General features: G+C 49.9%; 1 protein-coding gene across 5 annotated transcripts in view; it reads left to right on the top strand.

The window, feature by feature from the left end:
• fbn3 (fibrillin 3) overlaps nt 1-23,162 on the top strand; it is a 201,924-nt gene that overhangs the window by 106,841 nt on the left and 71,921 nt on the right. For all 5 annotated transcript variants that reach the window (XM_033047129.1, XM_033047128.1, XM_033047130.1 and 2 more), the window contains 10 exons: nt 1,168-1,221; nt 3,155-3,280; nt 6,620-6,745; nt 9,546-9,665; nt 10,877-11,014; nt 13,514-13,564; nt 14,623-14,748; nt 16,004-16,231; nt 17,810-17,935; nt 19,132-19,260. In XM_033047129.1, coding sequence (XP_032903020.1) covers nt 1,168-1,221; nt 3,155-3,280; nt 6,620-6,745; nt 9,546-9,665; nt 10,877-11,014; nt 13,514-13,564; nt 14,623-14,748; nt 16,004-16,231; nt 17,810-17,935; nt 19,132-19,260 — 1,224 coding nt within the window. The remainder of the gene's footprint in view (nt 1-1,167; nt 1,222-3,154; nt 3,281-6,619; nt 6,746-9,545; nt 9,666-10,876; nt 11,015-13,513; nt 13,565-14,622; nt 14,749-16,003; nt 16,232-17,809; nt 17,936-19,131; nt 19,261-23,162) is intronic.

Raw genomic sequence — 23,162 nt, 5'->3', positions numbered from 1 at the left:
AATAAAAAAGAAAAAAAAAACACAACAGAAAAACAAGGGAGGTGGAATGGGTTACCTGTAATACGTCAATGGAGATAGGTTTGTAGGTTATAAAGTATAACTTTTCATCTGTTCCTGAGTTCAAGTTTCAGCTGGGTCCTCGTGCTGTGCCAATCTATCCCTTCAGATAGTTAATGAATGGAGCCCAAATTTTATGGAAAAGATCTTGTTTGTCCATTAAGACAAGTCTAATTCTTTCTAAGTATAGGGTCTCCGACATTTCCGTAATCCACATTTTAATTGTGGGGGTTGTAGGGCTTTTCCAAAATTTTAATATTAATTTTTTCCCGGTTATTATACTGTAGTTGAGGAAATTTCTTTGGTTTGTTGTGAGTGTTAAGCTTTGAATAATCTAATAATCGTTTTACATCTAAATGTCATTTTATATGTGTTTCTTTCCAATGCTTATAATGTTTTATGTAAAGCACTTTGAATTACCTTGTTGTTGAAAGGTGCTATATAAATAAACTTGCCTTGCCTTGCCGGACATTAACATTATCGGTTATCCTTCGTTCTGAAAACTACTGCTTACGTTTTTTTTTCCCAACGAGGCAATGAAATTCACCGGTCAGCACCTGCTATAACCTACGACAACCTTCGACCTCCTGGCGACCCACTACCACTGCACCTACGGCAGGAGAATTCTCGCTACTCTCTCCGTGGCGGCTTCATTCTGGTCGCCGCCAATTTTCCAACACGTTTGAAAAATTCGCGGCGACCACAATGAGGCCGCGACCAATTCCCAGAATGCGAGAACTCCTCACGACCGTGAAGGCGACTCCCCGGCAACCACCCGCGAACATGTGGAGACCGCATCGTCTCCTGCAGCCGCCTAAAAAGTCGCCTGAGTGGGACAGGTCCATTTACAGGAAGCATCAGCTGCAACATCCTGGGCACAAAATTCAAGTTTTTTTTAAACTTTCATTTCAAATGAATAGGTGGAAAAATGTGGGATTGCTGACCCGTGGTTTGCCAACCGGCGTTCCTTGCAAGCAACATTCCTAGTCAGCCGTGCCGAACAAGCCAAGTCCTTTTTTTCTATTACTTTTCCAGCTGGTGGCAAAGACTGAAAGTGCCGAACATGAGATCTGTTTTATTCTCCCCCCTTTTTTTTTTGTGTTTTCACAGCTGAATTCCAGGCTCTCTGTAGCAGCGGCATCGGGATCACAGCTGATGGACGAGGTGGGAAAAGGAATCAGCTTTTCCTGTTGACACGTCTTGGGGTTGGACTTTTACTGTGTGCTTGTTAAAATAACAAAAGCTTCATTCTTCTTTTCGCAAAGTCTCGCCCCAAAGCAGATTTCATTAGTCGGGGGGCATGTGTACAAAGGTAGACTTACTTGCACATCATAGGCGATTTGTCAAAATGGCAGGAGTTACTTTGGGGGAAAAAATTAATTGGTTGTAATTAACTTATCACTTGAAAGCGATGAACTCATACTTGTTTGACAATCCACAGAGGCTGATAGAAAGATCCGGGTTTAAAGCACCCCTCTTGTTATATAGAGACCATAAAGGCATCGTGTTCAAGAAGGAACTGCAGATGCTGGAAAATCGAAGGTAGACAAAATTGCTGGAGAAACTCAACGGGTGCGGCAGCATCTATGGAGCGAAGGAATGGGTCTGAAGAAGGGTTTCGGCCCGAAACGTTGCCTATTTCCTTCGCTCCATAGATGCTGCCTCACCCGCTGAGTTTCTCCAGCAATTCTGTCTACCATTCGTAAAGACAGATGATTTAGAGTTTGGATTGAAAATCCCAATGAAGATCTCGGAATAGCCTGTGATCCCATTTCAATGAAGGGGATTTGTTCAGCTCTCGCTGTGAGGCGGCATCTTGAGTTTCCCGACTTTGAACTTGAGGAGTGAAAGTCAGTCCAGGATTTGTTCGAGAAGGAACTGCAGATGCTGGAAAATCGAAGGTAGACAAAAATGCTGGAGCAACTCAAGCGGGTGCGGCAGCATCTATGGAGCGAAGGAAATAGGCAACGTTTCGGGACGAAACCCGGAAGGAAATAGGCAACGTTTCGGGACGAAACCCGGAAGGAAATAGGCAACGTTTCGGGCCGAAACCCTTCTGGGTTTCGGCCCGAAACGTTGCCTATTTCCTTCGCTCCATAGATGCTGCTGCTGCATGAGTTTCTCCAGCACTTTTGTCCACCTTCAGTCCAGAGAGTCGTGAATCTGTGGAATTCTCCGCCACAGAAGGCAGTGGGGGGCCAATTCACTGGCTGAGAACTTCCTCTTCGTTTCGCATCCATCCTGTTACAAACGTTGGCCTCGCTGTCATCGACCGTCCTGAAAAAGGACGCGAGCTTCTGGCGACAATCAGCGGACGCCATCACTCGTCGCAGTCGATGATGGCGGTAGCAGAATTAGCTCGGGATACTTCCAGTTTCCAGTCCCGCCCGCGACACGGACACTTCTGCTGTGGGGCCTGAGGGCTAACGGAATCAGGGGATATGGGGGGAGAAAGCAGGAGCGGGGTTTTGGCGAGACCGGCAGGTTAAGTGAAATAATATTATTTGTCAAACAACACGACAATAAAACTCGGTACACGCGTGCCTGGTCAGCTAACGCTAGAGTAGCTCCTGCTGCTGAGAGGAGCGCTGGCGACCAACTATAAAGCCCGCCAACGAACCCCCGCGGTCACGTGATCGGGCCAACCCATGACGAGGGTTCGAACTTCCCCAAACCACCACTAGCAGGACCCGGAGCAGGGCCTTACATCGCCCGGCGCGGCTTTAAGTGGCCGTGGGACTTTGACTTTGACTTCGGGAGAGGAATGGAGAGCAGGGGAGAGACAAGACTTTGCCTTCCATCACAGCGAGGAGGAGATTCACTGTGATGGATGTTTGTGTAAATTGTGTTAGGTGTGTGTCTTGGTTCTTTTCTTGTATGGCTGCAGAAACCAAATTTCGTTTGAACTTCATGTGAAGTTCAAATGACAAATAAACGGTATTGTATTGTATAGCATATTGTGCTGCTTCAGGGTACTGATTTTGGATGATCAGCCATGATCATATCGAGTGGCGGGTGCAGGCTCGAAGGGCCGAAGGGCCTACTCCCGCATCCATTGTCTACGTTTCTAGCTAGCACCTCTTTGTTTCTCGCCCAGATATCAATGAGTGCGCGCTTGACCCCGACATCTGCGCCAACGGGGTTTGTGAAAACCTGCGCAGCAGTTACCGCTGCATCTGCAACATCGGCTACCAGACGGACATCAGCGGCAAGAACTGCGTCGGTGAGTACCAGTTTCAGTTTGGTCTGTTGTCGGGTTTGGTGCGTGGAGTGTAGGGGTTATTAAGGTGGAGCGCACAAACTGCGGGCGGCCACTTAAGGGCCAGTCCCACTTACCCGATTTTTTTCGGCGATTTGCCGGCACCCGTCATAGTGGCAGCAGGTAGCCGAAAATTTTCAACATGTTAGAAATCCAGCGGCGACACCAGAAAAAGGTGCGTCTCTTTGGGACGACTACTCACGACCGTACAGGCGTCACCCAAAAGAGAATGGAGCAGCTGGGCTTGTACACTCTGGAGTTTAGAAGGATGAGAGGGGATCTTATTGAAATATATAAGATTGTTAAGGGTTTGGACACGCTAGAGGCAGGAAACATGTTCCCGGTGTTCGGGGAGTCCAGAACCAGGGGCCACAGTTTAAGAATAAGGAGCAAGCCATTTAGAACAGAGATGAGGAAACACCTTTTCTCACAGAGAGTGGTGAGTCTGTGGAATTCTCTGCCTCAGAGGGCGGTGGAGGCAGGTTCTCTGGATGCTTTCAAGAGAGAGCTAGATAGGGCTCTTAAAAATAGCGGAGTCAGGGGATATGGAGAGAAGGCAGGAACGGGGAACTGATTGGAGATGATCAGCCATGATCACATTGAATGGTGGTGCTGGCTCGAAGGGCCGAATGGCCTACTCATGCACCTATTCTCTATTGTCTAATACTTTCTGAATCAGGGAAGATCAATAAATGTATATTTTTTACATTGCTTTGCTGTTTATTGATCTGTCTCAATAAAATTATATAACTTGTGTATTTCAATAGTATGAAGCTTGTTGGGGAAAGAGTTTTAACTTCAGCGCAGGTTTTGCAAGTTGACCAAACACATATATTACATTCCAATGCACAGCGTGAGGGTGGGGTCATGAGACTGTACATGCTGGAAGCTGGAATATAAAGCAAACCTCTGGAGGGATTCAGGGCTCTTAGTTCTTGTTATTCTACTGCGCAGTTTATTTTCAGTTGATATAATACTTTAATAATTTTGTACCAGTCATGACTCACACTAGTTCACAAGTTCACAACTTAAAGGAGTAGAATTAGGCCATTGGGCCCATCGAGTTTACTCCGCCATTCAATCATGGCTGATCTATCTCTGCCTCCTAATCCCATTTTCCTGCCTTCTCCCCATAACCCCTGACACCCATTCTAATCAAGAATTTGTCTACCCACCGTTTCGGGCCGAAAAAAAGGGTTTCGGCCCGAAACGTTGCCTATTTCCTTCGCTCCATAGATGCTGCTGCACCCGCTGAGTTTCTCCAGCACTTTTGTCTACCTTTGATTTTCCAGCATCTGCAGTTCCTTCTTAAGCAATAAAGAATTTGTCTATCCCTACCTTAAAAAAATATCCACTGACTTGGCCTCCACAGCCCTCTGTGGCAAAGAGTTCCACAGATTAACTACCCTCTGACTAAAGAAGTTCCTCCTCACCACCTTTCTAAAGAGCGCCCTTTAATCCTGAGGCTGTGACCTCTGATTCTAGACTCTCCCACCAGTGGAGACATCCTCTCCAAACCCACTCTATCCAAGCCTTTCACTATTCTGTAATTTTCAATGAGGTCCGCCCCTCAACCTTCTAAACTCCAGCGAGTGCAGGCCCAGTGCTGTCAATCGCTCAACATATACTAACCCACTCATTCCTGGAATCAGGTGAGAGTTTAGCAAGAGGTTTTAACTTTATTCTCTCTCCTTCAGGGAGAGTTTATCAACAGGAACTCTCCCAGGACATTCATTCCTCGGAGCTCTCAGTCTCTTCAGGTGATGACACGATCTCCTGGCCTCTTGACGGCGAGTCTCGGCGCGCAACGTTGCTCCAGCCGTTTGTTTTATTGCCAAAAGATTTAGTTTAGTTTAGTTTAGAGATACAGCGCGGAAACAGGCCCTTCGGCCCACCGAGTCCGCACCGACCAGCGATCCCCGCGCGCTAACACCATCCTACACACACTTGGGATAATTTACACTTACACCAAGCCAATTAACCTGCAAACCCGTACGTCTTTGAAGTGTAGGAGGAAACCGAAGATCTCGGAGAAAACCCACGCAGGTCATGGGAAGGATGTACAAACTCCGTACAGACAGCGCCCGTAGTCGGGATCGAACCTGGATCCCTGGCGCTGCAAGTGCTATAAGGCAGCGACTCTACCGCTGACCACCGTGGCTGCCGTTTAAGATTTCAACGTGATGGATTATTATTTAGCTCTAATCGGCTGAATGGGATGCATTCTGGATCAATGGGGGCATGAAATTCACCGAGAGCGAATAGTGCTGAATTCACCAAAATATCCAGCGTAAAAAACACCCAAAATACGTCGACCACATTTCAATTCTTTCCCTCTCCTGTGTGACTATCATGTTCAACGCTGCCTCGCCCTATCATAATATAGTTGTTGGCGGAGTAGCCACCTCCTGTCTGCTTCCTGAAACTCTCTCAACCCTGAAGCAAGCAGCTCCTGCTCCACACCGTGCCAGACTCTGCTCACGTGGCCTCGCAACAGGCCGGAGAGAGGAGACGGAAAGGGCAAGAAAGGGGGGGAATGCATGGCAGTGGGAGCAGGATGTGTGGACGGGGTGAGGACAAAGGGGGAGTGAGGTGCTGGCTCGAAGGGCCGAATGGCCTACTCCTGCACCTGTTGTCTATTGAGGTGAATGAGGGAAGAGTGGGTTTGTGGAGGGTTCACTGGAAGGTCATTGGATCTTGGTGCCTACGCGAGAACGGGTGGCACGGCGGCGCAGCGGTAGACCCGCCTCCTCGCAGCGCTCGCAGCGCCAGAGATCCAGGTTCGATCACGGCAACAGACGGGAGTTTGTACGTTCTCCCCGTGACCGCGTGGGTTTTCTCCGAGATCTTCGGTTTCTTCCCACACTCCAATGACGTGCAGGTTTGTAGGTTAATTGGTTTGGTATCAGTGTAAATTGCCCCTAGTGTGTGTGTGTGTAGGATAGCGTTAATGAGCGGGGATCGCTGGTCGGTGCGGGCTCGGTGGATCGGAGGGCCTGTTTCCGCGCTGAAACTCTAAACTAAGCTAAATTAAATTGCCACATCTAACTGACGAGGCACATGTAGATGTGGATGTATTCAAGAAAGAGTTAGGACTAACGCAATCAAGGGATATGGGGAGAAAGCAGGAATGGTGGTACTGACTTTGGATGGTCAGCCATGATCATGTTGAATGGCGGTGCTGGCTGGAAGGGCCGAATGGCCTACTCCTGCACATATTTTCTATGTTTCGAGATAGTTGTCACGTTAACGTGAGCCGTTTAGTTCATGGTGGCCTCTGGGATGATGTGTTTCTTTCCGCAGATATTGATGAGTGTTCGGTCAACATGCTGCTGTGTGACAACGGACTGTGCCGTAACACCCCCGGCAGCTACACCTGCACCTGCCCCACTGGCTACATCTTCAAACCCGACACTGAAACCTGTGAAGGTAAGAATTCGACATCACATCACATCCCAGCGAGATATATTGTAGGAGTGTGAAAACGCACACCACCAGATTCAGGGCCAGTTTCTTCCCAGCTGTTATTTGGCAACTGAATCATCCTACCACAACCAGAGAGCAGTCCTGAACTACTATCTACCTCATTGATTGATTGATTGATTGATTATACCTTTAATAATCCTTTACAGGAAATTACAGTGCCACGACAGCTTCAAGACAGACATAACACCACACATTTCCTCAAATAGCTTCCATACTTAACAAGTTAAAATACAAGTTAAAATACAAGTTAAAATACAATTAATGAAAAAAAAAGTGCAGTTATTTATGCGCATTATATAACCTTATAGCAGCTGGTAAACAGGACTTCCTATGTCTCTCAGTTTTGCACATTGGTGCAATCAGTCTCTGACTGAAGATGCTGCTCTTGATCACCTTCAGGGCATGGAGTGGGTGAGTGGGGACCCTCGGACTATCCTTGATCAGACTTTGCTTGCTTTACCTTTAAATGGAAAAGCCCAACTTATTCCCCTCCCATCAGGGATCTATTGACTCCATTTATAACCCCACGCTGCCTTGGCAAGGCCAGCAGCATAATCAAGGACATCTCGCGCCCCTGGCCACTCCCTCTTCTCCCCTCTCCCATAAGGCAAAAGGTATAGAAGTGTGAAAACGTACACCTCCAGATTTCTTCCCAGTTGTGTCAGGCAACTGAACCATCCTAACACGACCAGAGAGCGGTGCCGAACTACTATCTACCTCTTTGGTGACCCTCGGACTATCCTTGATCGGGCTTTGCTGGCTTTACCTTGCACTAAACGTTATTCCCTCATCATGTATCTATACACCGTAAATGGATCTATTGTAATCATGTATTGTCTTTCTGCTGACTGGTTAGCACGCAACAAAAGCTTTTCACTGTACCTCCGGGACGACAGATGGCACAATGGGCTAAGTGTTCGGCTGGCGATCGGAAGGTAGCCGGTTCGAATCCCGCTTGGAGTGCATACTGTCGTTGTGTCCTTGGGCAAGACACTTCACCCACCTTTGCCTGTGTGTGAATGTGTGTGAGTGATTGGTGGTGGTCGGAGGGGCCGTAGGCGCAGATTGGCAGCCACGCTTCCGTCAGTCTGCCCCAGGGCAGCTGTGGCTACAGAAGTAGCTTACCACCACCGAGTGTGACTGAGGAGTGAATGAATAATGCGATGTAAAGCGCCTTGAGTATTAGAAAGGCGCTATATAAATCCCATCCATTATTATTATTATTACCTCGGTACACGTGACAATAAACTGAAACTGACATTCAAGGACGCAGGCAGCCGGGTTCAGTTTAGTTTATTGTCATTTCTAACTGACGAGACATGGGTAGATGTGGATGTATTCAAGGGAGAGTTAGCTCAGGACACACGGAATCAAGGGATATGGGCAGAAAGCAGGAACGGGATACTGATTTTGGATGGTCAGCCGTGATCATATTACATCGAAAAATAGGTGCAGGAGGAGGCCATTCGGCCCTTCGAGCCAGCACCGCTGGCTCGAAAGGCCGAATGGCCTACTCCTGCACACAGGTACAGTGAAAAGCTTTTGTTGCGTGCTAACCAGTCAGCAGAAAGGCAATACATGATTACAATAGATCCATTTACAGTGTATAGATACATGATAAGGGAATAACGTTTAGTGCAAGGTAAAGCCAGCAAAGTCCGATCAAGGATAGCCCGAGGGTCACCAAAGAGGTAGATGGTAGTTCAGCACCGCTCTCTGGTTGTGGTGGGACGGTTCAGTTGCCCGATAACAGCTGGGAAAAAAACTGTCAGGCACAACTGCTGCCTCACGGCACAAGAGACCTGAGTCCGATCCTGACCTCAGGTGCTGCCTGTGTGGAGTTTGCACCTTTTTCCCTTCCACATCCCAAAGACGTGCGGTGTGTAGGTTAATCGGCCTCTGCAAACTGTCCCTAGTGCGTAGGCAGTCGAAGCAAAAGTGGGAAAACATCGGTCGGTGGACGGCATGGACTCGATGGGCCGAAGGGCCTGTTTCCACTCTGTGCCTCCCCATCAATCAATTCAATCAATGGTTTCTGATCTCGGCGGAGTGCCCAGATTTCCCGCTGTGCTGAGAAATGAATCCCCTTTAGGAAACATATAAGATTGTTAAGGGTTTGGACACGCTAGAGGCAGGAAACATGTTCTCGATGTTGGGGGAGTCCAGAACCAGGGGCCACAGTTTAAGAATAAGGAGTAAGCCATTTAGAACGGAGACGAGGAAACACTTTTTCTCACAGAGAGTGGTGAGTCTGTGGAATTCTCTGCCTCAGAGGGCGGTGGAGGCAGGTTCTTTGGATACTTTCAAGAGAGAGCTAGATAGGGCTCTTAGAGATAGTGGAGTCAGGGGGAGAAGACAGGAACGGGGTACTGATTGGGGATGATCAGCCATGATCACATTGAATGGCGGTGCTGGCTTGAAGGGCCAAATGGCCTACTCCTGCATCTATTGTCTATTGTCTATTGAAAAATAGGTGATTTTCTTCAAGTCTCCTCGAGCAGACGTGCCCCACAAATCAAACCACTCACAGACATAACAAATAGATGTTTCCCTTGGAATTTTCTTTGGAGTGGAGCAGGAGCAAATCAAACAGAGTTGTGGAGGTGTTGAATTATGAGCCGTCACAGGCTGGGAGAGCTCGGTGTGTGTGGCTTACCGTCCTGGTATGTACAATAATGCTTCCTCCACATCTCCAGTTTCAGTGCCATTGTGTGAGTAACTCTGCTTTTCCTGACGTTCCCAGATGTGAACGAGTGTGAATCCAGCCCATGTGTGAACGGTTACTGCAGGAACATGGCCGGCTCGTTCATCTGTGAGTGCTCGCTGGGCAGCAAGCTGGACCCAACCAGAACCATCTGTATCGGTGAGTCCCCCCGGCGCCATTGCGCTTGGAAACCGCCCGTGAAGGTTCACCCCGGGTGTGGAGACAGCTCGTGGGAACTGCCCTTCCTCCCCGCTAACGAGAGGAGGATCGCTTTAATCTCTTCATTCCTCGGGGGAATCATCGCAGTCATCTCTGTCTGGAGGCCGGCAAAGTCTTAAATTTAATACTTTTCATCTGCATTTGTTGTGGAGAAGGTCATGGAAATGGAGGAACTCCGGCGAAGGGAACAAGGGCATTGAGTACAAAGAGTCGGGATGTCATGCATAAGATGTGCAAGATGTTGATGAGGCCACATCTGGAACCTTGTGTGCTGTTCTGGATGCCGTGCGATGGGAGGGGTCTGATTCAGTGAGAGAGGATGCGGCAAGGTTTTCACAAGGATGTTGCTGCAATTGGAGGGCTTGAGATATAAGGAGAGAATCAGTGGGCCTTGAATAGTTTTCACTGGGCGAATGAGGCAGAGTTGACCTGTGGAGGTTCACGGCATGATGAGGGGCGCAGCTAAGATGGGCGCTCACTGCCTTTTCCCCAGGATAAGGGAGACTGATGGCCCTGTCCCACGGTACATGTTCATTCCAAGAGCTCTCCCGAGTTTTAAAAAAAGCACGGAGAATGAACGTAGCGGGTACGTCGGAGCTCGTGGGACGTCTCTTAGCGGCTCGTTACGCTAACGGCAGGTACTCGGGAAGACTCGCTAACGGCAGGTAAGCACGGGAAGACTCGTGAAGATTTTTCAACACGTTGAAAAATGTCCACGAGAGCCCCGAGTACCGACGAGCGGCCATTACCGTAAATCTCCGAGTTCGAATCAGGGGAAACTCGGGAGAGATCTTGGAATGAATTCGTACCGTGGGACAGGGCCATAAAACTAGAAGGAATATAAGGTTTAAGGGGACAAGGGATAGCTTTGAAGGGGAGCCGAGGAGCAAGTCCTTCACACCACAGGTTGGTGGGTAAATGGAACGAGTTGCCAGAAGTGGTGAAGGTGAGTGCGATTACAAGACTTAAAATGCATTTGGAACAGGTTGTTGTTCAAAGGTTACGGGGAGAAGGCAGGGTTGAGAGGGAAAGATAGATCAGCCGGGATTTAATGGCAGATTAAACTCGATGGGCCGAATGGCCTAATGCCGTTGCTGAGACTTACTGCATGAACTATCTGTGACGATGTCTCTCTGCTTCTCTTCCAACAGACAGCATGAAGGGGACGTGTTGGCTGAACATTCAGGGCGGGCGCTGCGAAGTGAATATCAACGGAGCCACTCTGAAGTCGGAGTGCTGTGCCACACTGGGAGCGGCGTGGGGGAGCCCCTGTGAACACTGCGAGCAGGGTACGTGTCTGGGGGGGCTCGGCCGGGGTAGGGGTGACGGGGGCACGGCGGCACCTTCTCTGTCCGACCTCTCTGTCCTGGGCCTCCTCCATGGCCAGAGTGAGCACCACCGGAAATTGGAGGAACAGCATCTCATATTCCGCTTGGGCAGTCTGCACCCTAGTGGCATAAACATTAAATTCAACAATTTCCGGTAGCCCTTGTTGTCTCCTCCCCTTCTCAGCTCTCCCTCAGCCCTCGGGCTCCTCCTCTTCCTTTTCCTTTTTCTTTTCTTCTCCCCATCCCCCCCCCCCCACCCTACATCAGTCTGAAGAAGGGTTTCGGCCCGAAACGTTGCCTATTTCCTTCGCTCCTTAGATGCTACTGCACCCGCTGAGTTTCTCCAGCATTTTTGTCTACCTTCTCTGAACCCTTTCTCTTGACACTTGGACTTCCCTCATCATCATCATCATCGGCGGTCACTCGAAACGAGCATGACTGTCCTCTCCTCTCCATAGAGTCGTCTACTTGTGGGTCGGGGTGGATTCGACTGCGCGTGACTTTGTTTAACGTGGGGAGACTGGTGCACAGACAGCCACCCCATGGTCCTTGACAGATCTGGGTCAGGATCCAGTGGCGTGGAGTCCAAGACGACCGGAGACCCTTTTCCGCTGCAGCCTTCATCCGCCTTCCCAGCCATTGTGACGCTCCACTAAGGTCAGCCATCGTCCTCTGCCTGTTCCACCGTTGAGGTGGAACAGGCGGAGGATGATGGATGACTTTCTTGGAGCACTAACTTCACTCGAGTCAGGTCTGAAGAAGGGTCTCGACCCAAAACTTCACGCATTCCGTCTCTCCAGAGATACTGCCTGTCATAGAAACATAGAAACATAGAAAATAGGTGCAGGAGTAGGCCATTTGGCCTTTCGAGCCTGCACTGCCATTCAATATGATCATGGCTGATCATCCAACTCAGTATCCCATACCTGCCTTCTCTCCATACCCCCTGATCCCTTTAGCCACAAGGGCCACATCTAACTCCCTCTTAAATATAGCCAATGAACTGGCCTCAACTACCTTCTGTGGCAGAGAATTCCAGAGATTCACCACTCTCTGTGTAAAAAATGATTTTCTCATCTCGGTCCTAAAAGACTTCCCTCTTATCCTTAAACTGTGACCCCATGTTCTGGACTTCCCCAACATCGGGAATAATCTTCCTGCATCTAGCCTGTCCAACCTCTTAAGAATTTTGTAAGTTTCTATAAGATCCCCCCTCAATCTTCTAAATTCTAGCGAGTACAAGCCGAGTCGATCCAGTCTTTCTTCATATGAAAGTCCCGCTGGGTTACTCCAGATTTTTGTGTCTATCTCAGGCAATGGTCTCTGCTCTATAATATATGGCTTGGCTTTAGATACACCTCTTAAGCAAAGGACTTTTATGGAGTGAGACACAAAATGCTGGAGTAACTCAGCGGGAATGGCAGCATCTCTGGGTAGAAGGAATGGGTGACGTTTCGGGCCGAGACTCTTCTTCAGACTTTTAAGGGGACTTTTGTGGAATGCTGGTTGGGCATTCACTCAGTGTATGTACATAAAATTGTAAAAGGACTGGACAAGCTAGATGCAGGAAAAATGTTCCCAATGTTGGGCGAGTCCAGAACCAGGGGCCACGGTCTTAGAATAAAGGGGAGGTCATTTAAGACTGAGGTGAGAAAAAACTTTTTCACCCAGAGAGTTGTGAATTTGTGGAATTCCCTGCCACAGAGGGCAGCGGAGGCCAAGTCATTGGATGGATTTAAGAGAGAGTTATATAGAGCTCTAGGGGCTAGTGGAGTCAAGGGATATGGGGAGAAGGCAGGCAGGGGTTATTGATAGGGGACGATCAGCCATGATCACAATAAATGGCGGTGCTGGCTCAAAGGGCCGAATGGCCTCCTCCTGCACCTATTTTCTATGTTTCTATGTACTGCAGTCTGTACCCGTGTGGGAAGGGACTCAGTTTGTACCCACCATCCATATGTAAGGTGGCATAGCAGGGTTGAGAGATGGGCACAAGGCAACAGCCAAGGCATGAAGGAGAAAGTCATGAGAAGCAGGAGCAACTAATGTAGTATTGCGACTATTAAGGGCCTTGTCCCACTTACCCGATTTTTTCGGCAACTTGCCGGCACCCGTCACAGTCGCAGCAGGTCGCCGAAAATTTTCAACATGTTGAAAATCCAGCGGTGACCAGAACAAGGTACGACTCTTTGGGCGATTACTCTCGACCATACAGGTGTCACCCCGTGACGCTGGTAAATTACTGCTCATGCATAGTAAGCAACTATATTCGCATTTTTTATTAAATTACAATTTCTCTCCTGGGATAAATAAAGTTGTGTCGTATATCAGATCAGCTGTGGTCTTGTTAAATGAACAGTGGCGAAGACTTGATGGGCCCCATGGTCTGGGCTTGCTCTGATTTTGTGTTCTCATGCGTGCGTTTGGACTGGATGTCTGATTCAGTGTTTCTCCTTGCAGATGCTTCCTGCCCCAGAGGCTTTGCCAGAGTGAAGGGCATCAGCTGTGAAGGTGAGTCCAGACCGTTCAAACTATTCCAACCACAACAAGAACTAAATCATCCACCCAGACAGACAGACACAAGGTTCCCCAGCACACACATGTGTTCAGCTTGATTTGGGACCGACCACAGCCCTGTCTTCTCCGTTTTACATTATTGCTATTTTCATTTCCATTGGTGTCTTGATCTGTCTCACAAACTGCGTCAACAATCACGACAAAACTGTCCCCCCCCCCCCCCCCCCCCCCCATCAGGTGGTGTAAGAAAGAACTGCAGATGCTGGTTAAAATCGAAGGTAGACACAAAATGCTGGAGTAACTCAGCGGGACAGGCAGCATCTCTGGAGAGGGGGTGGCTTTCCCCCGCAACCACAGGAGATGCAACAGCTGTCCCTTTACCCGACTACATCCAAGGACCCCAACAGTCTTTCCAGGTGAGGCAGAGGTTCACTTGCACCTCCTCCAACCTCATCTACTGCATCCGCTGTTCCAGGTGTCAACTTCTCTACATCGGCGAGACCAAGTGCAGGCTCGGCGATCGTTGCACTGAACACCTCCGCTCAGTCCGCCTTAACCTACCTGATCTCCCGGTGACTCAGCACTTCAACTCCCCCTCCCATTCCCAATCTGACCTTTTCTGTCCTGGGCCTCCTCCATTGTCAGAGTATCATAATTCCATCTCTGGAGAGAAGGTTTCGGGTTGAGACCCTTCTTCAGACTCAGGGTTTCGGCCCGAAACGTTGCCTATCTCCTTCGCTCCATAGATGCTGCTGCACCCGCTGTGTTTCTCCAGCATTTTTGTGTACCATAGGTGACATTTCAGGTTGACCTGAAACGTCACCCATTCCTTCTCTCCAGAGACGCTGCCTGTCCCCCTGAGTTACTCCAGTTTTTTGTGTCCATCTTTGACATACGTGCCTTGTTCCCTTCTCCAATAAAATTGTGATCCGAGCTTGACTTACTCCACGCCCTTTAATTTTCCCCACTCTTGAGAAAAGATGTGTGTGACGTTGGTTTGTTTGCAGTTTCTCACCGTCTTTCTCACCAGATGTTTGCGCTTTTCTCACCAGATGTGAACGAGTGTGACGTATTCCCGGGCGTTTGCACGAATGGGCGCTGTGTGAACACGCAGGGCTCCTTCCAGTGTGACTGTCCACAAGGGCTGACTCTGGATGGAAGTGGGAGAACGTGCGTTGGTGAGTACTGATCGCAGAAGGAGCACAAATTACTACAACAACATTGAAAAGACAATTGGACAGGTGCATGGATGGAAAGGTTGACTGTTGAGGAACGTTGGCCAAATATATGTTTAAGAAGGAACTGCAGATGCTGGAAAATCGAAGGTAGACAAAAATGCTGGAGAAACTCAGCGGGTGAGGCAGCATCTGTGGAGCGAAGGAATAAGTGACGTTTCGGGTCGAGACCTTCTTCAGACTGATGTGGGGGTGGGGGGGGGGGGGGGGGTAGGGAGGAAGAAAGGAAGAGGCGGAGAAAGTGGGCTGAGGGAGAGCTGGGAAGGGGAGGGGAAAAAAGGAGAAAGCAGGGACTACCTGAAATTGGAGTTCAATGTTCATACCGCTGGGGTATAAACTACCCAAACTTATCGCCTCCATCTTATACCTCATGGTTTCCCGCCTCCATCTTAGATGAAAGGACATTCTTTTAGGAAGGAGGGGAGGAGGGATTTATTTCGTCAGAAGGTGGTAAATCTGTGGAAATCCTCACCACAGACGGCTGTGGAGGCCAAGTCAGTGGATATATTTAAGGCAGAGATAGATAGATAGATTCTTGATTAGTACGGGTATCAGAAGGCAGGAGAATGGGGTTAGGAGGGAGAGATAGATCAGCCATGATTGAATGGCGGAGTAGACTTAATGGGCCGAATGGCCTCATTCTATTCCTATCACTTATGATCTTATGAAGACAAAATGGGCCGGTCAGACTGCATGTCCTGCATGCGCAGAGTAGCAGTGAGGTGTAAAATAAAACAAACAAGCTGATACTTTCAAGAGAGAGCTAGATAGGGCTCTTAAAGATAGCGGAGTCAGGGGATATGGGGAGAAGGCAGGAACGGGGTACTGATTGGGGATGATCAGCCATGATCACATTGAATGGCAGTGCTGGCTCGAAGGGCCGAATGGCCTCTACTCCTGCACCTATTGTCTATTGATGGTAAATCACAGATGGATGTGTGATATAGATACAGATGGAAGTTGTAGAATCAGTGTTGGGTTCGGAGGCTCGTTAGCTGGTGTCGGAAGGAAACGCAGATGCTGCTGGTTTAAACTGGAGGTAGAGACAAAATACTGGAGTAACTCAGCAGGGCAGGCAGCATCTCTGGATGGAAAGAATGGGTGACATTTTGGGTAGGACTTGCTGGTGTGGTGTTGACCCAAGCTGCCCAGCGTGTGTCCCTGTGACTAACCCTTGCTCTGTCTGCCCCTGCGCTAGATGTCCGGCTGGAACACTGCTACCTGAAGTGGGAGGAGGACGAGTGTACGGAGCCGGTGGGCGGCCGTTTCCGCATCGACGCCTGCTGTTGCTCCATCGGCAACGCCTGGGGCGCGGACTGCGAGGAGTGCCCACAACCTGGGACGCCCGAGTACCAGGCCACTTGCCCGCGGGGACCAGGGTTTGCCAACAGGGGCGACATCTTGACGGGGAGACCGTTCTACAAAGGTACGATACGATACGATACAATTTATTTGTCATTTGGACCCCTTGAGGTCCAAACGAAATGCCGTTTCTGCAGCCATACATTACAAACAAATAGACCCAAGACACAACATAATTTACATAAACATCCATCACATTGCTGTGATGGAAGGCCAAAAACACTTATCTCTCCACTGCACTCTCCCCCCCCCGATGTCAGAGTCAAAGTCAAAGCCCCCGGCTGGGCGATGGCGATTGTCCCGCGGCCATTAAAGCCACGCCGGGTCTTGGTGTTAGAGCCCCCGGCGTGCGCTTGCAGAGTCCCGCGGCCATTCTAAGCCGCTCGGGGTGGTGCTGTAAGGCCCCGCTCCAGGAGCTCTTCAACCCCGCAGCTCGGGCGGGAGTAGTCGCCGTTGCGGGAGCCCTGAAAAGCGGTCTCCCTCCAGGGACCCGCGGGCTCCCGGTGCCGCCGTCCGCCAAACCCGCAGTTGCAGCCTCCGAATATCCGGGGGTCGGGCCGCAGCAGCGTCCACCACCGCTCCACCCGCTCTGGACTCGGCCAGCTCCGCGACGGTGAGGTGAGTAGTCGGCACCACAGCCCCTGGTCTTCCTGTTGGAGGCCGCTCCTCGTTGCAGCCCCAACGACAACGGAGCCCCGACAAAGAAAAGGTCGGGTCTCCCGTGCAGGGAGAGATTTAAAAGTTTCCCCCCCCCCCCCCCCCCCACCCCCCCCCCCCCCCCCCCACACCCCCCACAAAAAAAACAAAAACTACATAAAAACATAGACATAAAATAATTAAAACGCAGACGGACTGCAGAGGCCGCTGCTGACGAGAGTCGCGCCGCCCACTGCCCAACGCGCGCCAACGTGCGACCGTTTCCATCGTGGTACTTTTTTTTTTAGTGCGTCGTTCACAACCCAAGCCAGAAGGCTGTGAAGAAATGTAGAAAGAAAAGAGGGAATTAGATTTTGAAGGGGTGGTGTGGTGTGGTGGCACAGCGGTAGAGTTGCTGCTTCACAGCGCCAGAGACCCGGGTTTGATCCTGACTACGGGTGCTGTCCACACGGAGTTTGCGCGTTCCCCCCGTGACCTGCGTGGGGTTTCCTCCGAGATCTTCGGTTTCCTCCCGCACTCCAAAGACGTGCAGGTTTGTAGGTTAATTGGCTTGGTGTAAATGTAAATTGTCGCCAATGTAAATTGTCACGTGTACCAATTAAGGTACAGCGATGTGCGGTTTACCATGCAGCCATACGGAAAAAAAGCAACAAGACACACAACTACATAAACGTTTAACATAAACATCCACCACAGCGGATTCCCTACATTCCCCACTGTGATGGAAGGCAAAAAAGTCCAACTTTCTTCCTCTTTATTTATCTCGCGAACCATCCGTTGTGGCGATCATAGCTCCCACAGCCGGCGGTCGAAGCCCCCGCGTCGGGGCGATCGAAATGGCTGGACATAAGTGTAAATTGTCTCTAACCTGTGCAGGATAGTGTTAGTGTGCGGGGATCGCTGGTTGGCGCGAACTCTGTGAGCCGAAGGGCCTGTTACCTCTAAACTAAAAACGAAACAAAATATATATATCATTTTCTTTCAGATATCAATGAATGCAAAGTCTTCTCCAGTCTCTGCACATATGGAACCTGTCGCAACACAATTGGCAGCTTTAAGTGTCGCTGCGAGAATGGCTTTGCCCTGAACATGGAGGAGAGAAATTGTACCGGTGAGATATGGTTGGGAGAGGACGTTGCCGTTCATTTGTAAGATGCATGAACTCATCTCCCTATACCCCCTTTCGTTTATTTATCTTTGGTTTATCTTTCTTCAGTTTCTGTTTCTTCTTTCTCTTTCATAGACATAGAAACAGAAATTAGGTGCAGGAGTAGAGGCCATTCGGCCCTTCGAGCCTGCACCGCCATTCAATATGATCATGGCTGATCATCCAACAGTATCCCGTACCTGCCTTCTCTCCATACCCTCTGATCCCCTTAGCCACAAGGGCCACATCTAACTCCCTCTTAAATATAGCCAATGAACTGGCCTCGACTACCCTCTGTGGCAGGGAGTTCCAGAGATTCACCACTCTCTGTGTGAAAAAAGTTCTTCTCATCTCGGTTTTAAAGGATTTCCCCCTTATCCTTAAGCTGTGACCCCTTGTCCTGGACTTCCCCAACATCGGGAGCAATCTTCCTGCATCTAGCCTGTCCAACCCCTTAAGAATTTTGTAAGTTTCTATAAGATCCCCTCTCAATCTCCTAAATTCTAGAGAGTATAAACCAAGTCTATCCAGTCTTTCTTCATAAGACAGTCCTGACATCCCAGGAATCAGTCTGGTGAACCTTCTCTGCACTCCCTCTATGGCAATAATGTCCTTCCTCAGATTTGGAGACCAAGTCTCCCCTCTCCCTCTCCCCCTTCCTCTCCCTCTACCCCTCCCCCTCCTTCTCCCTCTCCCCTCTCCCTCTCCCCCTTCCTCTCCCCTTCTTCCTCTCACCCTCCATCTCATTTGTCACTACTTTGAATCTCACTGTCTCATCATACAGCGTGGAGACAGGCCCTTCGGCCCAACTTGCCCACACCGGCCAACACGTCCCATCTACATTAGTCCCATCTGCCTACATTTGATCCACATCCCTCCAAACCTGTCCTATCCATGTACCTGTCTAACTGTTTCTTAAACGTTGGGATAGTCCCTGCCTCAACTACCTCCTCTGGCAGCCTGTTCCATACACCCACCACCACCCTTTGTGTGATAAAGTTACCCCTCACATTCCTATCCAATCCTTCCCTCTTCACCTTAATCGCCTGGTATTCCACTTGCTCCCGGTTTAGCATCGTCCTTCCATACCTGGTCCTCTCTGCTGTCCCCACTCCCCGACGTAAACTCACCCTCCAACTCTCCTGCCCTTTTGTCCACAGATATCAACGAGTGTCGCATTTCCCCGGATCTGTGCGGGCAGGGAGCCTGCGTGAACACGCCGGGCAGCTTTGAATGCGAGTGCTTTGACGGATACGAGAGTGGCTTCATGATGATGAAGAACTGCATGGGTGAGTGTAACTGCCGGCCATTTACCGCTGCCTGAGTGAGCAGAGTTGCAGCAGCTGACCTTGCACAGCGAGTAGAAGCAGATCGCAACCCCGCGGTCCAACACTGGGGCGAGCAGAGACGGGAGCATTTCATCTTAGACCCAATAAATGTGTGTTTCTTGATGGATGGACACCACCTGTCCAATTCCTCAACAGATCATTAACGTCAGGGCAGCACAGTCATGCAGTTACTGGAGCACCAGTGATCCAGCTGCATTCAATTACTTCACTTCAAACCAATCCTTAAGGGCCTGTCCCACTTACGTGATTTTTTTCGGCGATTTGCCTGCACCCGTCATAGTCGCAGTAGGTGGCCGAAAATTTTCAACATGTTGAAAATCGAGCGGCGACCAGAAAAAGGTACGACTCTTTGGGCAACGACTCACGGCACCCGGGGTGATGCCTGTTTGGTCGTGAGCAGTTTCATAAAGTGTTTCCTCGTCTCCGTTCTAAATGGTTTGCTCCTTATTCTTAAACTGTGGCCCCTGGTTCTGGACTCCCCCAACACCGGGAACATTGAATTGAATTGAATTGAATTCCTTTATTGTCATTCAGACCTTACGGTCTGAACGGAATTTCGAGCCTGCAGTCATACATACAACAATACAATAATAAACAACACTAAACACAAATTAATATCCACCCCAGTGTATCCTCCAAGCACCTCCTCACTGTGGTGGAGGCAAAAATCATAGGGCTGCAGTCTCTTCCCTCCTCTTCTCCCTCTGCGCTGAGGCGATTCCCCACCGGGCGATGGCACAAACAGTCCCGCGGCTCACCGAACCCCGCAAACGGGCCGGTTCAAACACCGCGGCCCGGGGTGGTTAAAGCTGCCGCCCTCCAGTCCAGCGTACGCAGCTGCTGGCCCGCGGCTGAACCCCGGACTCAGGTCACTGCCGCCAGAACGCCGTCCCAGCCACCGGAGCACCGTTCCAGCCCCGAGCCGGATCGCCCTCACGTGAGTGCCGTTCTCCCTCGAGCTGGGCCGCCCCGACAGGAGCGCCGTACCTCCCTCGAGCTGGGCCGCTCCGACGGGAGCGCCATTCCACCCTCGAGCTGGGCCGCCCCGACGGGAGCGCCACAGCCCCTCACGGGAGAGTCTCAGCCCCGCGCCAGGCCGCCCTCACGGGAGCGTCGCAACCCCTCACGGGAGCGCCGTTCCAGCCCCGAGCCGGGCCGCCCTCACGGGAGCGAGCCCAGGGTGAGTCCTGACTGGCTGCCTCCGGAGTCTCAAGGTCGCCATTAGGCCTCAGCGCAGACGGAGGCAGAGAAGGGGGACACGGCAAAAAAGTCGCATTCCCCCGAAGGGAGAGACAGCAAGCCCCGTTTCAACCCCCCACCCTCCCCCCCCCCCCCCCCCCCCCCACATAAACACAACCTAAAAACCAAAAACTTAACTAGACAAAACGAAAAAAAACAACACAAAAAAGTAAAGACAAACGGACTGCAGGCGAGCCGCAGCCGTTCACCAGCGCCGCCACTTCCGGACAATGTTTCCTGCCTCTAGCGTGTCCAAGCCCTTAGCAATCATATATGTTTCAATGAGATAACCTCTCATCCTTCTAAATCTCATCCTCTGCTGCTGGTTATGTGCCCATCTTGGTGGAAATAGGGACAGTGGCTAGTCTGTTCTTCCACATCTGGAGGTGAGCTTCAGTTGGTGTTGTTTCCAATGGGGTGACTGACGCTGGTCAGGAAGCTCTTACGGCTACCAGCTAAGAACGATCTATTCGACATTTTCCACGATCTCCATTTCCTTTGTCCTGTTTTCACACCTTAGAACGCCGAGGCAGCATCGCCGGAGAGAAGGAATGGGCGACGATTCAGGTCGAGACCCTTCTTCTTTCGGATCTCGACCCGAAACGTCACCCATTCCTTCTCTCCAGAGATGCTGCCTGTCCCGCTGAGTTACTCCAGCTTTTTGTGTCTTATCTTCAGATACTGTATAACATTTCACGTTGAAAACCTTCGTCGGCATTGCAGCAGTGAGATGGACGGGCAGACATGTTTTGGATTCCATGCTGTGCAGATTCATAAAACTGATTCCTCAGATGAGGAAGGATTGTTCTACGCAGATGTTTTTGTTTATCGAGTTGTTTACAAAATGTGGGCCCACATTTATGTCTATCAGTAAATGCTGAATGCAAACTGAGTCATGGTTGATGAAATCTCCCTGATAGATTGGCCTTTGTTAACAGGAATTTAGTGGAATAAAAGCTAATCCCTTGAAACATACAAAATCGAAGAAGGATTGACTACGATGCCAAGAGATCATTTCCACTAGTCGTGAAAGGGCCTGCCCCACTTGGTGATTTTTTTCAGCGACTGCCAGCGACATTGACTGACGTATCAGGGTCGCTGAAAGATTTTGAAAATCGAGTGGCACCAAAAAAAAATGTTGCCCCTCTTGAGGAGACATCGCTCGTCAATAAGTCGTCACACCGCATCACGCCGCGACTTTTTCGGTTACCTGATACGTCAGTCAATGATGCCGGCAGTCTCCGAAAAAAATTGCCAAGTGGGACAGCCCCTTAAGAGTCTAGAATTAGGGGGGGGGGGGTCATAGACCCAGGCCAAGTGGTTGTCCATTTAGAGATGAGAGCAAGTGTCTTTACATGGAGTTATGTTCATCTTTGAAACTCCCTACTTCAGAAGGCTGTGAAGCTCAGACACTGAATATGTTGAGAGATGAGACAGAGAATTTTGAGCAGTTCAGAACTAGCAGATCCAGCTGAAACGTGGACTTGAGCCAAAGAACCAGTCATTATCTCACCGAATGGCAGGGCAGATTTGAGAGGTTGTGTGGCCTGGTCTCGCTTGTACTTTGAGCATTGCCATATTGTCCGGCAAAAGGCAATGAACAGATATATGAAGGGGAAGGGTTTGGAGGGATACGGGCCAAATACATGAAAATGCTTCCTGCCCAGAATGCCTATTTGCCATCAGTCTGAAGAAGGGTTTTGGCCCGAAACGTTGCCTATTTCCTTCGCTCCATAGATGCTGCTGCACCTGCTGAGTTTCTCCAGCACTTTTGTCTACTGCCAATTTGATCAGCAGGGACTAGTTGGGCTGAAGGGCCTGTTTCCACACTCTATGACTGGACACTTAATGGTCTAACTGGAAGTGTCGATACTGCAGCAGCCAAGAATCTATCTGGCATCTATACAGAAACAGGGGGTTAGCGGGGAGCAGAGATCTGGGCATCTCTTACCAAAGTCTGTTTACTCTGTTAATGACACACCTGCAAGTCCTTTTGTGCACAATATGTGTGCCTTTCCAAAATCCCCCTTTCACACAAAGGGTGGTGGGTGTATGGAACAAGCTGCTAGAGGAGGTAGTTGAGGCTGGGGCTATCCCAACAGTGAAGAAACAGTTAGGCAGGTACATGGATAGGACAGGTTTGGAGGGATATGGGCATGTGAGACTGGTGTAGCTGGGACAAGTTGGCCGGTGTGGGCATGTTGGGCCGAAGGGCCTGTTTCCACACTGTATCACTTTATGACTATGACTCAACCAGATTAAAATTCCCCTGGCCTCTATAGATTGTAAATAGCAGTGAAGTTGAGAATTGCCATTTTATTTCCTGCCATTTCAGTGAGAGTTTTGTATCTGTGCATTGTTTTCATCTTCTGTTGCGAAGGGAGACCTCCTGAAATTCCCCCTGCGATCCCTGATCATCCGCATGGCCTTTCATTGGTCCCATTACTCTCATCCCATCTCCATGTTTTCCTAACCTTGCAAAATCACTCCCGTTGGCCAAGCGTGCCTCTTCTGGCTCCCAAAGATTCCCTCGGCCCATTAACTTGCCCCCCTGATGTTCCCAATGGCGTCCTGAAATATGTGAAGAGTTTCCTGTGGTTCAG

This window comes from Amblyraja radiata, chromosome 29 (genome assembly GCF_010909765.2).
Source record: "Amblyraja radiata isolate CabotCenter1 chromosome 29, sAmbRad1.1.pri, whole genome shotgun sequence".
Taxonomy (NCBI): Eukaryota; Metazoa; Chordata; class Chondrichthyes; order Rajiformes; family Rajidae; genus Amblyraja; species Amblyraja radiata.
The sequence above is the reverse complement of the archived record's forward strand: the minus strand, read 5'-3'. Positions and strand labels throughout refer to the sequence as shown.